We start from the raw sequence: 18522 nt of genomic DNA on the forward strand, positions 1-18522 counted from the left end.
AAAAAAAAAAAGAGAGTTGCAAAAGCAAATAAAAAAGTAAGGACTTCTCCCAAAAGGTGAGAAGTGAGAAATGATTAGATGGAGGTTGTTTTGATTTGTAGCCTAGTTGATTTGAGCTTATAAGTCCTTAGGGATATTTAAACACCTAATGCCCTAAAGCCATCCGGTTTGGGAGTCATTGACCTAACGTTCAACCTCATGTATTCCTAGAAAACTTAATAGATCAACACATTGCACTATGCTTCCATCTTTGATCCTTAGGGATAGGAAAGAAAAAAAAAAAAAAAAAAAAATTCTGAGTGAAAAGAAAAAGTGCACCTAGATTAATAAAGTTTTAATAAACGGTCCATTCTTTGTCTTGATGATCGATACTAGATTTGTGTGCTAGTTTGAGGCCGGATGGGATTATTTCTTTAGTTGGCTTAGATAATAACATATTTGATGCCGGTTCACTTGAAAAGGATTCTAGAGTTGTTTTGATTTGTATGATCATTTTCTTGATGTGTGGAGGACCACACTTGCTTGCTTGATGTTGAAATTTTGGGAGATTGCTTGGAAATGGTTGAAAAATTGCATACTTGAGGTAATTTTCTCCCAATGCTTGTTCAAATATTGGTGCCTCTTTAGTGAAAAAGAGCTTAATGTTTATGGGTATCATTTCTAGAAACCCTCACGAGACTTCACTCGTCCACTAGGGGTAACCTAGTTACATGTGCTAAATGCAATCGTGTTCCCTACGAAAGTGGCGTTATCCATTTATTGTTTTCTAGTTATAGTTATTTAGTTGTTTATTTCATTTCTTTAGCTCGTAGTTCATTGCTAGGGACTAGCAATATTTAATTTTGGGGGTGTGATAATCGCTGAAAAGTGCACATTTAAACCCCACCTTTTAAATTAATTAAATTTCATACTTAACATGTGTACTTAAATCATGTTTTTAAAATCCCCCATAAATCTAATTTAACAATTTAAAAATCATTAAAACAGATTTAATAACATATTGTGAACAGTAAGCAAAATTCCAAACAAAACCCAAATAATTCCAGCACAGTTCATAAACATTATTTAAACATTGTAGAATACACACCATGCATCAATTTGTCCAAATTACCAAGTATATACACAAACCCATTACACATATACATACACTGTAATTTCAGTTTTTAATCATGCAAATAAGTTCAATTAATTTAATTAATTAATCCTGAAATTAATCTAGCATGTATATAATTTGAATCAAATGAGAAAAGAAGAAAAGAACTTGCCTTAAGGATTTTGATAAAACCCTAGCCTCCTTCTTCCTTTTTCTATTCCTTTTCTTCCTTCTTTCTCTCTATAAACTCTCTGTCTTTTTCCTCCAAAATATACTACGTGATTTAATTTCTATATTTATATATTTATAGGCTAAATAAAATAACCCAATCCTTTTCCCAATCTAAGTCAACTTAATAAAAGAAAATTTTAAAAATGTAACTAAAAATATATTACGTACATAATCTATGTATATCCTCATTATAAAAATATATAAAATATATGCATATTATTACTACTAAGTTACAATAATATTAATTAATAAATTACTTTCCTTATATATATATATATATATATATATATATATATATATATAAACTATCCATGGGTAACTAAAAATATGTTACGTATATAATCTATATATATCCTTATTATACAAATATAAAATATATATATCAGATTATTTATTAATACTTAAGTTACCATAATATTAATAAATAAATTACTTTCCTTATAATATTAAAATATTAAAAAGGTAACTAAAATATATAATCGATGTATATCCTTATTATATAAATATATAAATTAAATATATATATCAAATTATTTATTAATACTAAAGTTACCATAATATTAATAAATAAATTACTTTCCTTATATATATATATATATATATATACACATACACATACATATAAAATTATCCATGGGTAATTATCCATACATATTAAACCTCTTATCCAAATAGTCCATGGGACCCAATTGGTTGTTCATTACTACTAACCATATCCATAAAATAAAATAAAGCAAAATAAATATTTAATTATTTAATCTATAATTAATTGCAAATAAACAAACACATCCATTAAATTAACTAATTCAAATAACATTCAGCACATACTTTCAATTAATCAGTTAATTCAAATAAAACATTTAAACAAATAAAATATTTAATTAACTAATTCAATTAAACACGTAATCAAATAGTCAAATAATTAAATAAATAAATAAAAATGCAATTAAAACATTTAATATAATACCGAGACTATTCTTTTAAAATTAGGGGTATTACAAAAATCAAGTCCGGACACTAAACCCTACCTCAGGTCCTACAAAATCCTAAGGTAATAAGAAGCGAAATAAAAATTAAAATAATAATAAATAAATAAATAAAATCCCGAAAAAGGAAAAGATGACACGGTCATCACACAATTAACCAATAACCGAAGGAATGATCAGTTGAACTAGAAAGATGTAATGAGTGAATGGTTATGTCTATAAGCATAAAGGATGTGTAGATTGTCAATAGGTGTGATGGAAAGTTATAGCTCACCCAGTGTGATAGCCTACTGGTGCCACCTGCACAAGCTCACACACACCCGTCCACATGGTTACCACAATCACCTCCCTTTGAGGCCCAACATTTTGGTTGGCCACACTTCCGGCTGAATTAAATTATAATGTCATTTCTAACAACCCTCACTCTATCCAAACACAATACTATCCGCTTTTGACTCCCCCAAACCAAAGACTTCCCAAGGGGTCACCCATTCTAATACTACTCCAGGTTAAGCATACTTAACTCTAGAGTTCCGATAGGTTCACAACTATTAAGGCTTTAAAACGCATTGTGTCATAGAAGTGTACTGAATCTAAATATAGCACTTACCCCATCTACACCCAAGTGATGTGGGATTGTACACATATAACTCGCCTAATGTAGTAGCCTATTAGTGCCACCCGCACACACTCACACACACACACACTCACAAGGTGGCCACAATTATTTATAAAATAACTCATCTTTTTATAATTGTAGAAACAAAAACACAACACACACACACACACACAAAATCATATATTATATATGCACATTCGAATTGCTTTATTCCAAAATCATACAGCCAAAACACTTCTTCGCATCTGTGATGAACTTGTAACCCAAAATCATATGGCCATATAAAAGTTCTAAAATGTAAAAGGAGAGAAGAAAATAAAATAATGGATTTTCATGAATGTTATTTATAAAATAACCCATCTTTTTGGAATTGCAGAGACAAAAACACAACACACACACACACACAAATCATATATACGGACACATATACCGTGTGGTTCAGAAGCTTTTGCCTTTGTCTCGCGTGATTAATGAAACTGAGAAATCAGAGAAAAATATACGAAAATGTGAGATTCTCCCTCTAGCAACCACGAACTAAGGTTTCGGTGAAATATACTTTGAATCGCCTCATAGAGGTCACAGAACAGAAACAGTCGAGAGGAAACATCAACGGAGATTGTAGAGAAAAACGTTGCAGGTCAGTGATTTATCAATCTGGAACACAATCGAGAGCACACAATGGGGTTTCAACGGAATCACCTTAGTTGCCTTACATGCGCAAAGACGAAGAGAGAGAAACGGGAGGCAGAAATGAGCCCTGGGGTTTACAACGATGTTTTTATACATGATATGTCCGCTACAATAATTTGGTTTAAGTATGTTTTTAGTTTGGGCCTTGATATGGCTGTTACAGTGTCCATAACACCCAGTATCACCAATTCGGTGATATGGGAATTGCCTAAATTTTCATATCATTTTTGGTTCTGTTCAATACCGCCCATCTCAAATGTGATATGGGCTCAAAATACGAAACCAAAACACCCAAAAGACTAAGAAACACCGTGCCAAACGAGTCCTAAATAATTTCTTTGCCATTTTTTTTTTTTTAACCATTTGAATGTTTGGGGCAAGCCGTTTTTCTTAAAGGACCGTAAAAACGATAGGTAGAAATTTTTGCTTAGGTACAGTTAAAAGTCTTAAGTTTGAGCCTGAATCATCATGTCACATACTATCACTTTATCTTCAACTTGAGTTACATGGCATGAGCTTAATCCAATTTGTAAGCTTGTGTCATTATTTATTTTGACTTGGTTTGTTTGTTTAGCCCAAAACAAAAAACAAAAAACAAAACAAAACACAACACTGGATCCATGATTTTGATATATACATGTATTCTAAAATAAGTTTTATGTGATCAAACTGAATAAATTAAGAAGTCAAATGTTTTGTTCGGTAGGAAAGAAGGAAGAGGTGTCAAAAGAAAATAAAAAAAAAAAAGGAACAAATTTTCTTTTATTCGATAGAGACAATACAAAGAAAAAAATGATAATAGGAGGATGTCACATCCTTCATTCTTTATAAATTTTAATCCGTCCAAAAATGGGCGGAGGAGAGAAAAAAAAAAAGTGAATTACTATAAAAGTTTTAAATATTAGATATGACTAAATATAATAATTTAAATAATTTAAATTTTATCTTAATTTTTTACCATCAATATAATAAATTATGAATTTATTCTTAACATTATCTAGCTGGAAAAAAATAAATAAACAAAAATAAAAAAATAAAATAAAATTTCATAATGGAACAACGTTGATTGTTCTATAATATAAAAGTAGGACTTGTTTATAATACCGTATATATAGTGAAAGCCAGTGTTGGGGGTATCAGATGCGGACAAGGTGTGAACAAATGATGGTGAATAATGTGACAAAAACGAAAGCATGGAGCGCGGAGGGGCTGGAGAATGGGCGTTGCGTGATGGAGTTGCCGCTGCCGCCTGTGTGTGTTTTGACGCGGGAAGCATACCCCACGCACGTGAAGTGTTTCTTCTTTGTGTTGGGAAGCTGTCCATGAAAGCTACTTCTAACTCGTTTTCTTCTTTTCAGATTTTATTATTTACACATGCTCATTATTATTATTATTATTAGGTGATTGTGTTTTTAATTTTTAAAGTTTTCCGGAGACATCTGATTACAACAATTTGGATTTGAATTAGACAGGATAAAAAGCACTTTGACGTGCACATGGGAATATGTGGACAGACGTGAGAATCCGCAAGAGTTTATTTAGAGCATTTTCGATGGACACTAACTCTCTAAATTTGTCACGGAAGCTTTTTCTAACAGCCACATCAGTATTTTCAAAAATCACGTTTTGAAGATTTCAAATTTTGGCTATCAAATGGTATGTTTTTGTCCTTCAAAAATAATAAATTTTTTACAACTTTTTTTTTTAAAAAAAAATTATTCAAAAACTAATTTTTTGGCTTGCAGAAAAGAAAAAAAGAAAAAAAAAATTGAAATAAAACATTTTTTTTTTTTTGGGGGGTTTTTTTGGACATAAAAGCCTGTTTGGCTCATTTAAGTCGTTCACTATTAGGCTCAGACAAACGGTGCCTAACGGCTATTTATTTTCAGTAAAGTGCAGACCAAAACAAACGCACAAAAAACTGTTTTTGGGCAACGGTCTGGGGCAAACACACCCTTAAGACTGTTGCCCAATTTTGAAAAAACTGGACTTTTTATAATTAAAAAAAAAAAAGAGCCCGGCCCACAAAATAGTCTCGTGATCGCTATTCGGATCACCAAATTTCCCAATCCGGTCCGCGAGCCTACAAAATGGGCCCACATTTCTTCGAGCCCGTTGGAGTGCCTTGGCAGCTTGGCTTGTGGAAAATGGGTTTGGGCTTGCAGAAAATGGGTTCCTCGAGCCCATTGGACTTCATCTTAGTTGCCGCCAAGGGCGGAGCCAATTAAGGCCTAAAGGGGGCACGTGCCCCCCTCACTTTGTTCTAATCTATTATACATAGGTATATATTTTTGGTATATATATATACTTACATGGTAATTCTAAATAGTGCCCCCTCAAATTTTCAAATTCTTTAATTTCTTTTTTTATTAAAAAAAAATTATATATATCCCTTCTTCAAGTATACAACATATTTTTCCTTTTCTAATTTTTGTTTCCTTTTTCAAAAAATTGCTTTTTTCACTTATGTATAATTATGTATTTTTCTATTTTTTAAAACTTATTTCTTTTTATCGATGACATTTGTGATTATATTTAATTAAAATATTATTAATTAATATTTTGATTCTTATATTTGTAACTATATTTTTTTACGGTATTTATTTAACATATTATTTTACAATTATTTTTTTCTTATTTGCCTTTTTTATTTAAAAAATTTATATTGTCATATTTATTAAAAAAAAAAATTTTTTTTTAACAAGTGCATTATACCCCCTCTCTGAAATAAAATCCTAGCTCCGCCCTGGTTATCAGGAAACTTTTACGTGGAGGGGAAAAAAAAAATTTCAGATTTGCAAACTACAATTACACTTCAAAATATATGGCAGTTCTATAATTTCAATTCCAATTCAAAATATGCCAATTCTATAATTTCAATTTTAAATACAATCGGCAGAATAGATCAATATTAAACACACACATAGACATTACATTAACTACAACCTCTATTTTTTATTATTTTCATCATCCAAACTTTGTAAAGTTCATTAAAATACATGTTTATTTATTATTGGTCTATATCAATAGTCAGTAAATCATCACTGATGAGAAATTAAGTATTGTCCTACTATTATTTTGTTTCTCGTTCTTCTTTCTTTAACAATCTCCAAATCTTGACCTAGAGTAAAAAATTTTAAGACTTGGACAAAGGTAAGAAAAAATTTTAAGACTTGGACAAAGGTAAGCCATTAACTCGCACTATTATTTCCCGTGCAAAAACTAACATATTTGCTGTGTCCCATAAGTGCTGGCCTCTAAAAGCATTACCATTTTAAAGGGATGCATTATTCGTCTGAAAATTACAAAACTAACCTAATAGAACATTTATGTTTATTAATTTATTGATTTGAAAATATTTTAAAAAATCTAAAGGCAATCAAAGAAAGTTGAAATTTTAAATATTTAAAGAGAAGAGTGAATAATTACTAGTATAATACAACTCAAAATGGAAAACAGGAGGGATGGAGCAAAACATTTATTATAAGAACTGTAACCACCTTGCAAAAATTGAATTGTTAAATTATCTTCTCTTGCATATGAGAAAGTAAATGGGCATTACCCGGTGGCCTAGCTAGCAGAGCGCCCAGCTCCCCAGCAAATGTACCTGAGCAAATGTGCCCGTGTTCTGGTCACCCCCCTCCCCCTAGTTTGCCGGGATAAAAATAAATAAATAAACCACAAAGCGAACTTCAGGAACAGTCAGAAGAATTCAACCCATCCCTGATATCATTAAGAATTCCTTTGACTCTACATGACAAAAGAATCAAATAATTAGAAATCGTGACTTAACTAGTCACAGTCTTGCTCTTTGTACTTTTGAATATGAAGTTCTTCAGTTTATTAATATACATGTATGCATGAAAATAAAATCATGAACTTACATTGCACTCAATGATCTTGACTGGTACACAGCTTATGTTATCCCCAATATAAGTATTTCAATCGAAATTTTTTACTCGTCTCATTTGGAAAGCTTGGATGGTTAAAAGATACATTTTTGAAATAGGTTTGGCATTACTTGATCTCCTTCAACCAGTTCTGGGAGAGCCCCGTTCACGCCTCTCTTTACAAAGCACGCACTAAGCTCCTTCCTGCATTGGATCTGGAACAACAAACAGTTCTTGGCCACGGTTAGCGTCTTGATCTCCTACCTGCATTGGACCTGGAACAACAAATTTAACACAAGTAAAGCTCAATTGATAGATAGAGATACTGAAGTTTGCACTCAGATACCTAAAGTGACAACAGCAAAAAAATATAAATAAATAAAAATAAATAAATAAAAAAGTTTCTGTGGATACACACTTTACACTGTTTAGTACATGAAACATGGTAATGATTGTGAATACAAGGCTCCCCTTTAAGTCTTATAAAATGAAGACCATTCTCTGGAAAAATTATCAACATGTTATTCCCAAATGGTAAATAAAATGATCCCACCTTCTCAAATCACATTTCGTGCAAATGTCAAAAGTGAGGTCTGCACCCAATCCAACCCACAACACTTCCATTAATGGGGACTGGCCCTAGGTAATGGCTTTTCTTTTTGGTTCTCCAAGTTCGTCTAACAAAGCTTCATCCGTGGCATTTTACTTGGTTGCACTTTCCTTCACATCCTTCTCCTCACCACCTCCCATGTGTCAAATTGCAGGTGTTATTTACTGTAAAGTTATTATTCCCTCCACCCTACTGAAAAGGAACGAACAAAAAGACTTTTTTGGTAGGTGAATAAACAAGAAGCCACAACACCATAAATATTAAATTTGATTAAGGAAAAACTCGTTTATATATGTTATTTTTTCATTAACTGAAGCACTTGACTAGGAGAGAGTAGAGAGGTAAAAAGGTCACAAGGCTAGGTGAAAACACATAATAGAGTCGGTGTTAGTCCATTGAGGAAATTCCAATCACCAAGGCTAGGTGAAAACACATAATAGCCTAAGCTTTTAACATATCACACTGTCATAACTGCAACAGCTACACAAGAACTCGTACCTGGTTGTACGTGCATTCAACTTGTCCATCACCAATTCTGATGATTTTTACACTCCGTCAGCTAGGCAATTGGTCTCCTGCCTATATTCCATTAACAAATTAAGCTCCTATACAAGTATGTCAATTTTTATAGATATCTGCTTCAAATGACGATAAGGTTTTCACAATTCTCAACCTCGGCCATACACGTAAACAGACGGAGAATAAATTCAATCACTGACTTGTAGAGTCTCATTCTTTCAGTTTTTGTCGTTCTCATTGCCTCATAAGTGCTAATTAATGACATAGGCCCACTATAAAATCAGGTTCTTTGTAGGTCCCACTCAAATTTAAAAATTTCTTATCAGATAACCTTTTTTGTTAATCAATTAATTCCTTTAATTTGCTACCAGTATATCAAGACTTCTGCTACTACTTCTTCATTTTAACTTTATTACTTACTTTCTTGAAATGGTTACCAGAGAAGCAATGTACTTCCTATTATTCTTTAAAATAAAATCTAGTCAAGAAGAATTAGGGCCTTCAGAGAGAGTTCTTCATAGATTTATGTTGCTTGTACAACTGTACGGAACTTTCCTAGAATTTGACTTTTGTGCCTTCTAACAATCTCAATTTTGAAGATCATTTCCTCTCCTTTCTCTTTATTTGGCATCACCTTGTTTTAAAGGTCATGTTTTAATCTTTATGATCAGTTGGATTAAGTTCCACTGTTTAAGTTTATGAGAATGAATAATCAAAATTATTTCTTAGTCATTCCGAAATTTGAACCAAAGCACCAAGAATTCATACAAATCTTCTACTTTTGATTATAGATACAAAGTTTTGAACCCATAGTTCCAAGTTCCAGATCATGAGCACAAGTTGAATTATTCAGATGACATTAATGGAAGTAAGTGCTTGCAAAATTGTTTGCCTAATTAATAGTTGAGAATAAAAGCACTCAGGATTCTCTCATTTTCCAAATTTTAATGTATTAAATGACTCTCCTCAAAACATAGAAAAAAATCAGGTCAAAGACTCACATGAAACAACTTGTAGATATTGAGTATGACTCTAATGTCACCTTTAGACAGTCAATCTTTGTACCAGCTATCATAGACACTTGTGCAACTTCAAAACGATGATTGCTAATTGAATAACTATTAATGCAATTATTTAAAAATTAACAAAAAAGATTAGAGAAAAACCATCCTTAATATTTTTATTCAAGCCACTTCATTTTTCACCAAAGATTTATAAACTCACCAAAAAAACTGTTACTTCAACAAAAATAAAAGCGAAAAAGATCAGTACAACTAAGTTTCTTTTAAATTCTTCTCAATTATTTGGGTTTTGTCACAAGTCTTCAGGCAAAAAATTTGTCACAAAGGACAATAATTCTCACTAAGGAGACCAAAACTTGCCCCTTCAAAAAAGTTCCATTAATTTCTAGCCAACCACAAGGTGTCTCAAGTGAACAGCATGCATTGTTAGTTAACTACATAACACTGCACCTACCTTTCTGATGACTTTGCATGCACAGAGGTTGGACCTATATTCTAACGTACACCAACTGCATAGATTTTGCAGGTACCTGCACAGAAAATGTCAAATTATAAGAAAACATAAAATAAATTTGAAAGAAACCCAAAATTTTTCAATACAGACCTCCTACACAAAAGAACGAAAGAAGGTTTAATGCAAGAAGGCATGTTAAATCTGTTTGGCTTATTAACAAGCATGTAATTGTTATAGTTATTCTTTACTTTTTCATTCTATGATGTTCTTCTATCATAAAATCAGTTTACCAATTTAAGCCTCTTATCTGAATACAAACTAAGGGTTCCTATAAAGATGATCTAGAACCGTAAAGTTAGAAAAGATTACTGTTGAAGGATTTAAATATTAAAGTTAGATCCTCTCTAATAGCTTAAGCTTTCAGAGTATATGGTTGTTAACATGGTATCATAGCAGGCAAGGTCCTATGTTCAAACCTCACCGTCACCCTCATAATTAAAATTGAAACACGTGTTGGACCAAAAAAGGCCACATGTGGGGGTGAGTTGAAGGATTTAAATATTAAAGTTACTCCCTCTCTAATAGCTTAAGCTTTTAGAGTAGATGGTTGTTAACAATTACAATGATAAAAACAAGTTCACGCTGGACTCTATCTTCTACCAGCACACTTTTGTAAACTCAGATTTGAATTAAAATGAGTATGTTTATTAGAACGAACCCCAAAAGCTGAAACAAAATCAAAATAAAACTTTAATCTAGTTAAATAAGTTAATCCATAGAAGATGATTAATGGAATGTACATGTGCAGACTGATTATATGTAGTTTTTTGTCGCATATTGCAATATCTCAACAAAAAAGTATATTTATAATCACTCCCCTTCAAATCAATGGCTAGTAAGTTATCAACATGTTTTTCACCAATCTTTTATTGTGCAATGTGATAAGTAGTTAGTGTCTATTACACTGTAAAAGGCATTAACTAAGTTGCATTAAAATACATTTAATTATTCTAGCATTTATAGAAACATATTTTAAATAAGCAGAAATCATTTTGCAATTAATGTGTTTTAGGCTACTATTTATTTCTCCATTTACCACAAAATAATTGTCCCTCTTACCTTTTTGGGATGCACCAAAATAAATGCCCCTTTTAAAAAACCAAATGTACAAAATTTGAAACTTTCCCAAGTTATGATCGAATACTTTTCAAATGAATAATGCAGATCTTTAAATTGTTGAAGGTTAGTACTGAATTTCAAATAGCCTTAAACATCGAAAATGGTCACCTTAGATAATTCTTGGTTTTGATATGTCATCATTACATCATTAATATCTGATTATTTACTAAATTTACATTCCACATATTCAGTTTTAATCCAACCAACTCTTAAACCTTTCGATCCAACACGTTTCTCCACCTTTCTTATTGCTAAATTTTCTTTAGAAGTGTCCAATAGCACTATGTTATTAGTAAACAACATTCACCAATTATTACAAAAAATTGGTCCAAGCTAGAATATCATCTTCTTACTTCTTACTATATATTTATATTGAAGATTTGGTGTTACTAGAGGAATTAGTGGAGAAAAATTCTTCTTGTTTCCTATTTTCTAATTCTTTCTATTCTCATAATTTCTTCTCCTATATAAAGGGGCCTCCATCATTGTATTGTATATGAATTGAGAGAGTATTATAAAAGTGATGTAGCCCTTTGGGCTCTTTGTGCCGTGGATGTAGGCCCTAGTGGCCGAACCAAGTAATATATGTGTGTTCTACTTGTTTCATTTATCTTTTCGCTTCCGTTTTATGCTTTGCAACATGGTATCAGAGCCTAATTTCTCTTCCTAGGTTCAGACACCTATTTTGGGGTATTCCCTTAGCATCTGAAATGTTGCTAATTTGTGACTTGTTTGGGCTGCCAGTTTGTTCGGCAGTAATGTTCTTCGCCATTGCCGTGTCTCCGGCAATTTTTATTGACTTGTTTGGGTTGCCGGTGTGTTCGGTAGCATTGTCTTCGTCTTTATCGTGTCTCCGGCAATTTTATCAACTTGTTTGGGCTTCCAGTGTGTTCGGTTGCATTGTCATCGCCTTTGCCGTGTCTCCAGCAGATTTTTGTTGACTTGTTTGGGTTGTTGGTGTGTTCGGTAGCATTGTTCTTTGTCTTCTCTCTTCTCTCTTCATCATTCACACTTGTCGTTACTCGTCATCTCAATGGAAAGTTGGGCATTCATACTCCAACTTGAGGGGGAGTATTGAACTTTTAATGGAGGAATCAATAAAGGAAAATCTTTCAATAATTGATGTTGTTTCCTACTATTGAAGATTTGGTATTACTAGAGGAATCAGTGGAGAAAAATCCGCCTTGTTTCCTATTCTCTAATTCTTTCCATTCTCATAATTTCTTCTCCTATATAAAAGAGCCTCCACCATTGTATAGTATATGAATTGAGAGAGTTTTATAAAAGTGATGTAGCCCTTTGGGCTCTTTGTGCCATAGATGTAGGCTCTAGTGGCCGAACCACGTACTATATGTGTGTTCTACTTGTTTCATTTATCTCTTCGCTTCCATTTTTTGCTTTACAACAATTTATGATAGTGTCAACAACTTTTCCTACATTGCTACCTTGTGGTAGTGGCACGAGTACCCATTAAAGGGGCATAAGATAGTTTGACCAGACGGTTAAAGTCAGAATACAAAACAAATATGTCAATCTAGCAATTATTACAAATTCTTAAACTCATAATGGAGTTCCATTAATGTTTTTTATTGTTATTCCAATAAATTATATCATTCTAATCCCCCCCCCCCCCTCTCTCTCTCTCTCTCTCTCTCTCTCTCTCTCTCTCTATATATATATATATATATATATATTCCTATACATATATACATATATATATCACCCGTATGTGTGTGTGTACATGTTAGTCTTTCTAAGCTAACTATGCCCAACCAAATAAAAGAATCCCAGTTTCTCATCTCGGTTACAGGCTGTTCTGAGTATCAAAGAAGTGAGGTGTGGTAGCTAGCGAATCAGTTATGAAATTTTCCGAGGCAAGAGTTTCTTGAGTTAAATCCTCAATGATCTTGCAACTGATAATAACAGCATTGAACAAACCCATAAAACTTAGTAAGCACCCTTAATATCAACGTAAATCTTATTTGTCAACAAACTGTAGCGTTGAAATCCAACCTGTGTAATGATATTTATCATAGATTAGAAGGAAGGAACTCACAAAAAATAGGTTGTAACAAAACCAGAAGCTTTACTCCAAGTTCATGTGGGACATATGTAAAGATATTATTATAAACAGAGATCAAAATTTTTAAAATCAAATAATTTATGAAGCTCCAATTTCTAAGCAAGGAGTGGTTTTTTCTCTCACAGACGCAGAAGTAAGATCTAAAGAACCATGTCATTCAAAAATATAGATTCACTGCAGGAACAAATAAGTATCCTACTCCTACAGCTAGATAGCGCAACAAATGCTTGAATTAATGCATTCATTGATACGCGTGTGTGTGTACTTACTTCCCATTATTTTTATTAAATCGAGGAGAATTTGAGGCAAACATGGTAGAATAGAAGACACGTTTTAGGAGACCAAATTGAGATCCTTTTGCAAATAACTTGTGACGCCATCCAAAAGGGGACTCAAATCAATGAGTTCAGTTTACAAAAAAATTAACCAAACATTTTCCCTGTTTTTATTGTCCACCATTGACCCCAACTATAACAATATCTAGGCCAGTCCAGCATCTTTATCAAAGAATTCATGTGAAATAGTGAAACTAACCTTTTAAACTTAGAGCTTGATAAGTTACTAACTTCCAGGCAATCAAGAAATATGAAACAACCAGATGCAGATACTCCAAACCATCACAATACAATTTATCAGATATGGAAGTAACACCATTTAATGTGCACTCTCTCACTAAGTTCCTTACCTAAACAACACACAAAAATGTACACACAGTGATAAATATCACAAGACTGATCCAACACATTGTCCTTTTTCAAACAAGAGACTACAGCGCGCCATCCAAAAAAAAAGGCATTTAACCTGATCAGCTTCAGCTGAGGAGTTCAGGTGGACCTACTAAAGGATAAAAGCCTTGTCTCATTCCCATTCTCGAGGTCAATAATCTTCCTCTCCATCTGCATCTCAGAATTCCCCATAAAAATAATAATAATAATAAATAAATACAATCAGAAAGGGAAAACAAATCTAAAGGTATTAATGGCCAAAAGCCAATTGGAAAATAAATTTTCAGGTCATACAAATAAAGAAAAAAGGAACACAGAATGAAGTATAAGTGGTTGGGATCGGATTAGAATCATAGGGTTTGAGACAATTCCCATTGAGAAACATATAGGTCAGTTTTGATATTCGTTACGCATATTTTTATTTTTTTTCGTTAAGTAAATAATGTATCAAAGAGCGTTCAAAAGCAAAACATAATATTTGTTAAGCATATTAGAATCTACAATAAATGACATTTGATACATGGGTTCCCAATTATACTGTAATTGCTGAGTCATCCCAATCACCAAGGAAACCATCCTTGTTCTCTTCTGGCTTTTGTTGTTCTAGCTTGGAAAATTTTTAAGGCTGAGTCATCCTAGTCACAAAGAAAACCTGCCCTCTTCTCTTCTAGCTTTCTACTGTTCTGACCTAAAAGGCAGAGAGACCTAGCGCTGAAGTGGGTAGAAGTTCAGAGGAAGTAGGAAGACTCGAAGAAATATTGAAAATTTATCAAACTCAACCGTGGTGGTGGGGGAGGGGAAGGGGGTAGTGGACTTTAAAGAGATGGAATGGGTAGTGAAAAAGAGTCACACCTATACCATGGATACTTGTTGAAGTAAATTCCGTTTTACAATATGTTTCAACCCAAATACTAACTTAATAATGAACCATAAGGTATATAAAAGTTATTATATAAACACAAGTGTTGATAAAAATAAATAAATAAAAGATTGACGAGAGAAATTAAGAATAAAACAACACAAGGATATACGTGGTTTGGCCACTACTGCCTACAACCACGGCACACAAGCCCAAAGGGCTACATCACTTTTATTATATTCTATCTTAATTAGGTGAAAAAATACAAGTGATAAATATGAAAAAATAAATTGATGGAGGATTTTTAAAATCAATCCCATAAATCACTCCTAAAAGCTTAAGTTGTTAGAGAGGGTGTAACTTTATTATTTAAATCCTCTAACATGCCCCCTCATGTGTGGCCTTCTTTTCAGCCCTACACGTGTTCCAATTTTAATTAACAAAGTGACGGTGAGGTTTAAAAACAGGACCTTGCCTACTCTGATACCATGTTAAACACCCTCTTAAGCTATTAAAGAGGGTGTACTTTAATTTTTAAATCCTCTAACATGCCGCCCACCAACCCCCCCACAAAAGTGTTGCATTCTTTTTGGTCCAACACATGTTCCAATTTGAATAACAAGGTGATAGTGAGAGTTGAACAATAAGTAATAAGTTGATTATTCTTAAGAAGTAAAAGATTGAAAAGAGAAACAAAAGTACTTACTCATGATAGTGACTTAAACCAAATGTACGATTCATTATCCATATTAACTCATGTTGGAAAATTGAACATATTCACTAAAAATATCTCACACCCAAATTTAGGGAATTATGGGGTGAAATCACGGGTCACTATTATTTAACGTATGTGAGAAAAAATCAGGGCTTCAATTTATGAGCTCGCTACATGACATCCATTAGACCCTACATCAGCACATTACAACTGAGACCATAATGTCCACCACGAAGTAATTTAAATCCTTAGCATAAGACTTGTGCTTATTTGTTGAGAAATTTAATGATGTTGAATTATGTTCTAAACCAATTTGCAGTAATAAAGCATAATTGAAAAGAAAGAGCTTCTAAATCGTGATCCCAATCACAAAAACGTGGATGCAGGGTGTAACTTTCTCAGACTTTGAAGCTACGAACTTTCTTTGAGTTCAAAACTACCACGAGTAATAGCGGTATGCATGATTCAACCCCAAATCCAATTAATATAGGTGAGAATTGTTTTTAATGATAAAGGAATACTATACTGGTACTCAAGTTGTTGTTAGAAAGAAATACCTTTTCATCTTGAACTCTTTTTATTTATTAGTTATTTAGTGTGTTTAGATAAAGGGCTAGCCCGGTGCACAAGGTGTTGGTTTTGTATGCCCTAGCATAGCAAATTTAAAATATTGTTAAACGACATTTTTTTTGTCTCATGTATGAATTTGTGGTTTATAAGATGATTTATATGTAATTGGTGAACGATGTGTATTGGTCGATTCGGTGTTGGATCGAGGTACCCACTCAACTCAAGTAATTTATATGTATATGATGGGTGTTCATATCTGAAAAATATAAATTGAGAAAATTGTGTTATCATAAATGGTTCATGGTTAGTAATAATGATGGGCTCTTTATTAATTGTCTTATCAGGAATAAGGAAAAACACCCTTTTCTCTCCTCTTTCGTTCTTTTCATTTGTCTTCCACCCATATTTCTTCTCCACCTTCTCTCTAGATTTTGAGGCATTAGAAGTGGGATTTTGGGGAAGCTCAAGAAGGGAAGTTTGCTCTTCTCTCTTTTCTCTACGTTTTCACCGATTCAAATATCCGATCTGGAGCATTTGGGATTTGGGGGTTTGAACATTTGAGGTAGGGGTGTGTTAATTTATTTATCCCATGGTTTATAAGTTGTGTTTATGTGTTTATTTGGATCTTAGCATGCTTTAGAGATGCTAGAAATGTATAAAATGTCATTTATATGCTTTTATATGCAAATTGTTGACATGAGGATAAATATATCTACTACGTGCTAGATAAAATGTTCAAGTGAGGAATTTTACATTGAAAATGAGTTTTGGTGATGTAGCGTTGAATCATTTCATGAGATAGATATTGAATATAATAGATGTATTGCATGATGATTCTTTTTGGTTAAAAACATGCTATGAATTGTTGATTCATTGCTTGGAAATGATTGTTATGTGGAAATTGGAACTTGGTTGATTGGATGATGATTTTCAGGATTAGATCGGGAAAATAAGAAGAGCCTTAGGGTTGTGTCCCAAAACTGGACAAGCGGGTGTCATTACCGTCGGGTTAGTAGCCCGTACAGCGAGTGCAGGGGTGCGTGGCTTTTAGGCCTGCATTCGGTTTGGTTTTACGATCAATCCTGGATTTGTATGATTTGAAATGTGATTGCTATGTGCAAGTTGTGAATTGGAGATGTGATTTTCAACTTGAAGGTTACTGAATTGAAAATGATATTTGTGTGTACTTATTGTTGATTATGTTGGGAATCCATGTCTTGAAATAAATATTATGAATTGAAGTATTATGGCTTTGATATTCGAACTAGAAGTAGGGAGCACGACTTGTAGTACTTAACCTGCCATATGGAATATGTCATGCTTGCATGACTTGTTGGACTATTGATTACATTAATTACCATGCCATCTACTGGGCAATTTGCTCACCGCACCATTTTGCAATTAAGGAGCATGATTCGGGTGGTGCCTAGACTCACTTTGGACTTGGAGCTTGTTTTGGAAGCTTTTGATTTATTTTTGTTGTAAGTGGATATTTGTGTCTTTTGATTTTGTAAAGGAGGGGAGAATTAGATGAGAGCATGGGTAAATGAATCTTAAACAAAACATGTTAAATTGGGTGTTCTCATGTAATTTCTACCCCTTGGCTCCATCTAGTTTAAACTTGTACTCCTTGCTTCATTTCATGTGTATTTGAAATTTAAATGTAAATGAAGAATTTGCCATGCTATTAATTGCATTTGAATCATAAGTGATCGTTTTAGAGGATTTTGTATATGTCCCATATGAGTTGTGGCTTAGACCTTGAGTTGGGAGGGAGAATGGGGATTGAGAGATGCAGGATTTTCAAGACTAGTCAGGTTGGACCAGTCCAACAATCCTGGACTGGTCTAACAGGGTGTTGTTTGTGCTGGAATGTGGAACAGGTCCAGTTGGACCGGTCCAACATTTATGGACCGGTCCAACTGTGCTGAAGAGTGGTTTAGAGGCTGTTTTATGATGCATTTGATGGGTGATGATTGTGGCAACGCTTGATCCTTGTAAGATGACATTTGTATGCGTTCATATGCTAGATTTGAGGGTGTTGATAATTAAGATTTGATTTTCTTTTCTTGTTTTTTTTTTTTTTATTCTTTCGTTTCTTTTATCCTTTTTTTCATTGCAAATCGGGCCCTTGGGATTCGGGGCGTGACACCTCAGCTTTGTTATTGCACATTGTCAGCCGTTGTCATCACCACAATTTGAATTGCACAACATTATCAAGGGTCATCAATCTCGTTGCAATGATTTGAGTATTTTTCCAAATTTGACACAGAATTC

General features: G+C 33.1%; 1 protein-coding gene across 1 annotated transcript in view; it reads right to left on the reverse strand.

Moving 5' to 3' along the window:
- Positions 1-7070: 7070 nt before the first annotated feature.
- The window catches only part of LOC132306136 (histidine-containing phosphotransfer protein 1-like), a 46947-nt gene continuing 35495 nt past the window's right edge, over positions 7071-18522 (reverse strand). The window contains exons 6-9 of the mRNA XM_059803382.1: positions 10115-10190; positions 8618-8698; positions 7504-7784; positions 7071-7369 (exon numbers count right to left, since the gene is read on the reverse strand). Of these exons, the coding sequence (XP_059659365.1) occupies positions 10149-10190 (42 nt within the window). The 3' untranslated portion in view covers positions 7071-7369; positions 7504-7784; positions 8618-8698; positions 10115-10148. The remainder of the gene's footprint in view (positions 7370-7503; positions 7785-8617; positions 8699-10114; positions 10191-18522) is intronic.

The sequence above is a fragment of the Cornus florida genome, unplaced genomic scaffold, assembly GCF_030987335.1.
Source record: "Cornus florida cultivar Cherokee Brave unplaced genomic scaffold, ASM3098733v1 CherokeeBrave_3.0.0_Hap2_Chr05, whole genome shotgun sequence".
NCBI classification, from domain to species: Eukaryota; Viridiplantae; Streptophyta; class Magnoliopsida; order Cornales; family Cornaceae; genus Cornus; species Cornus florida.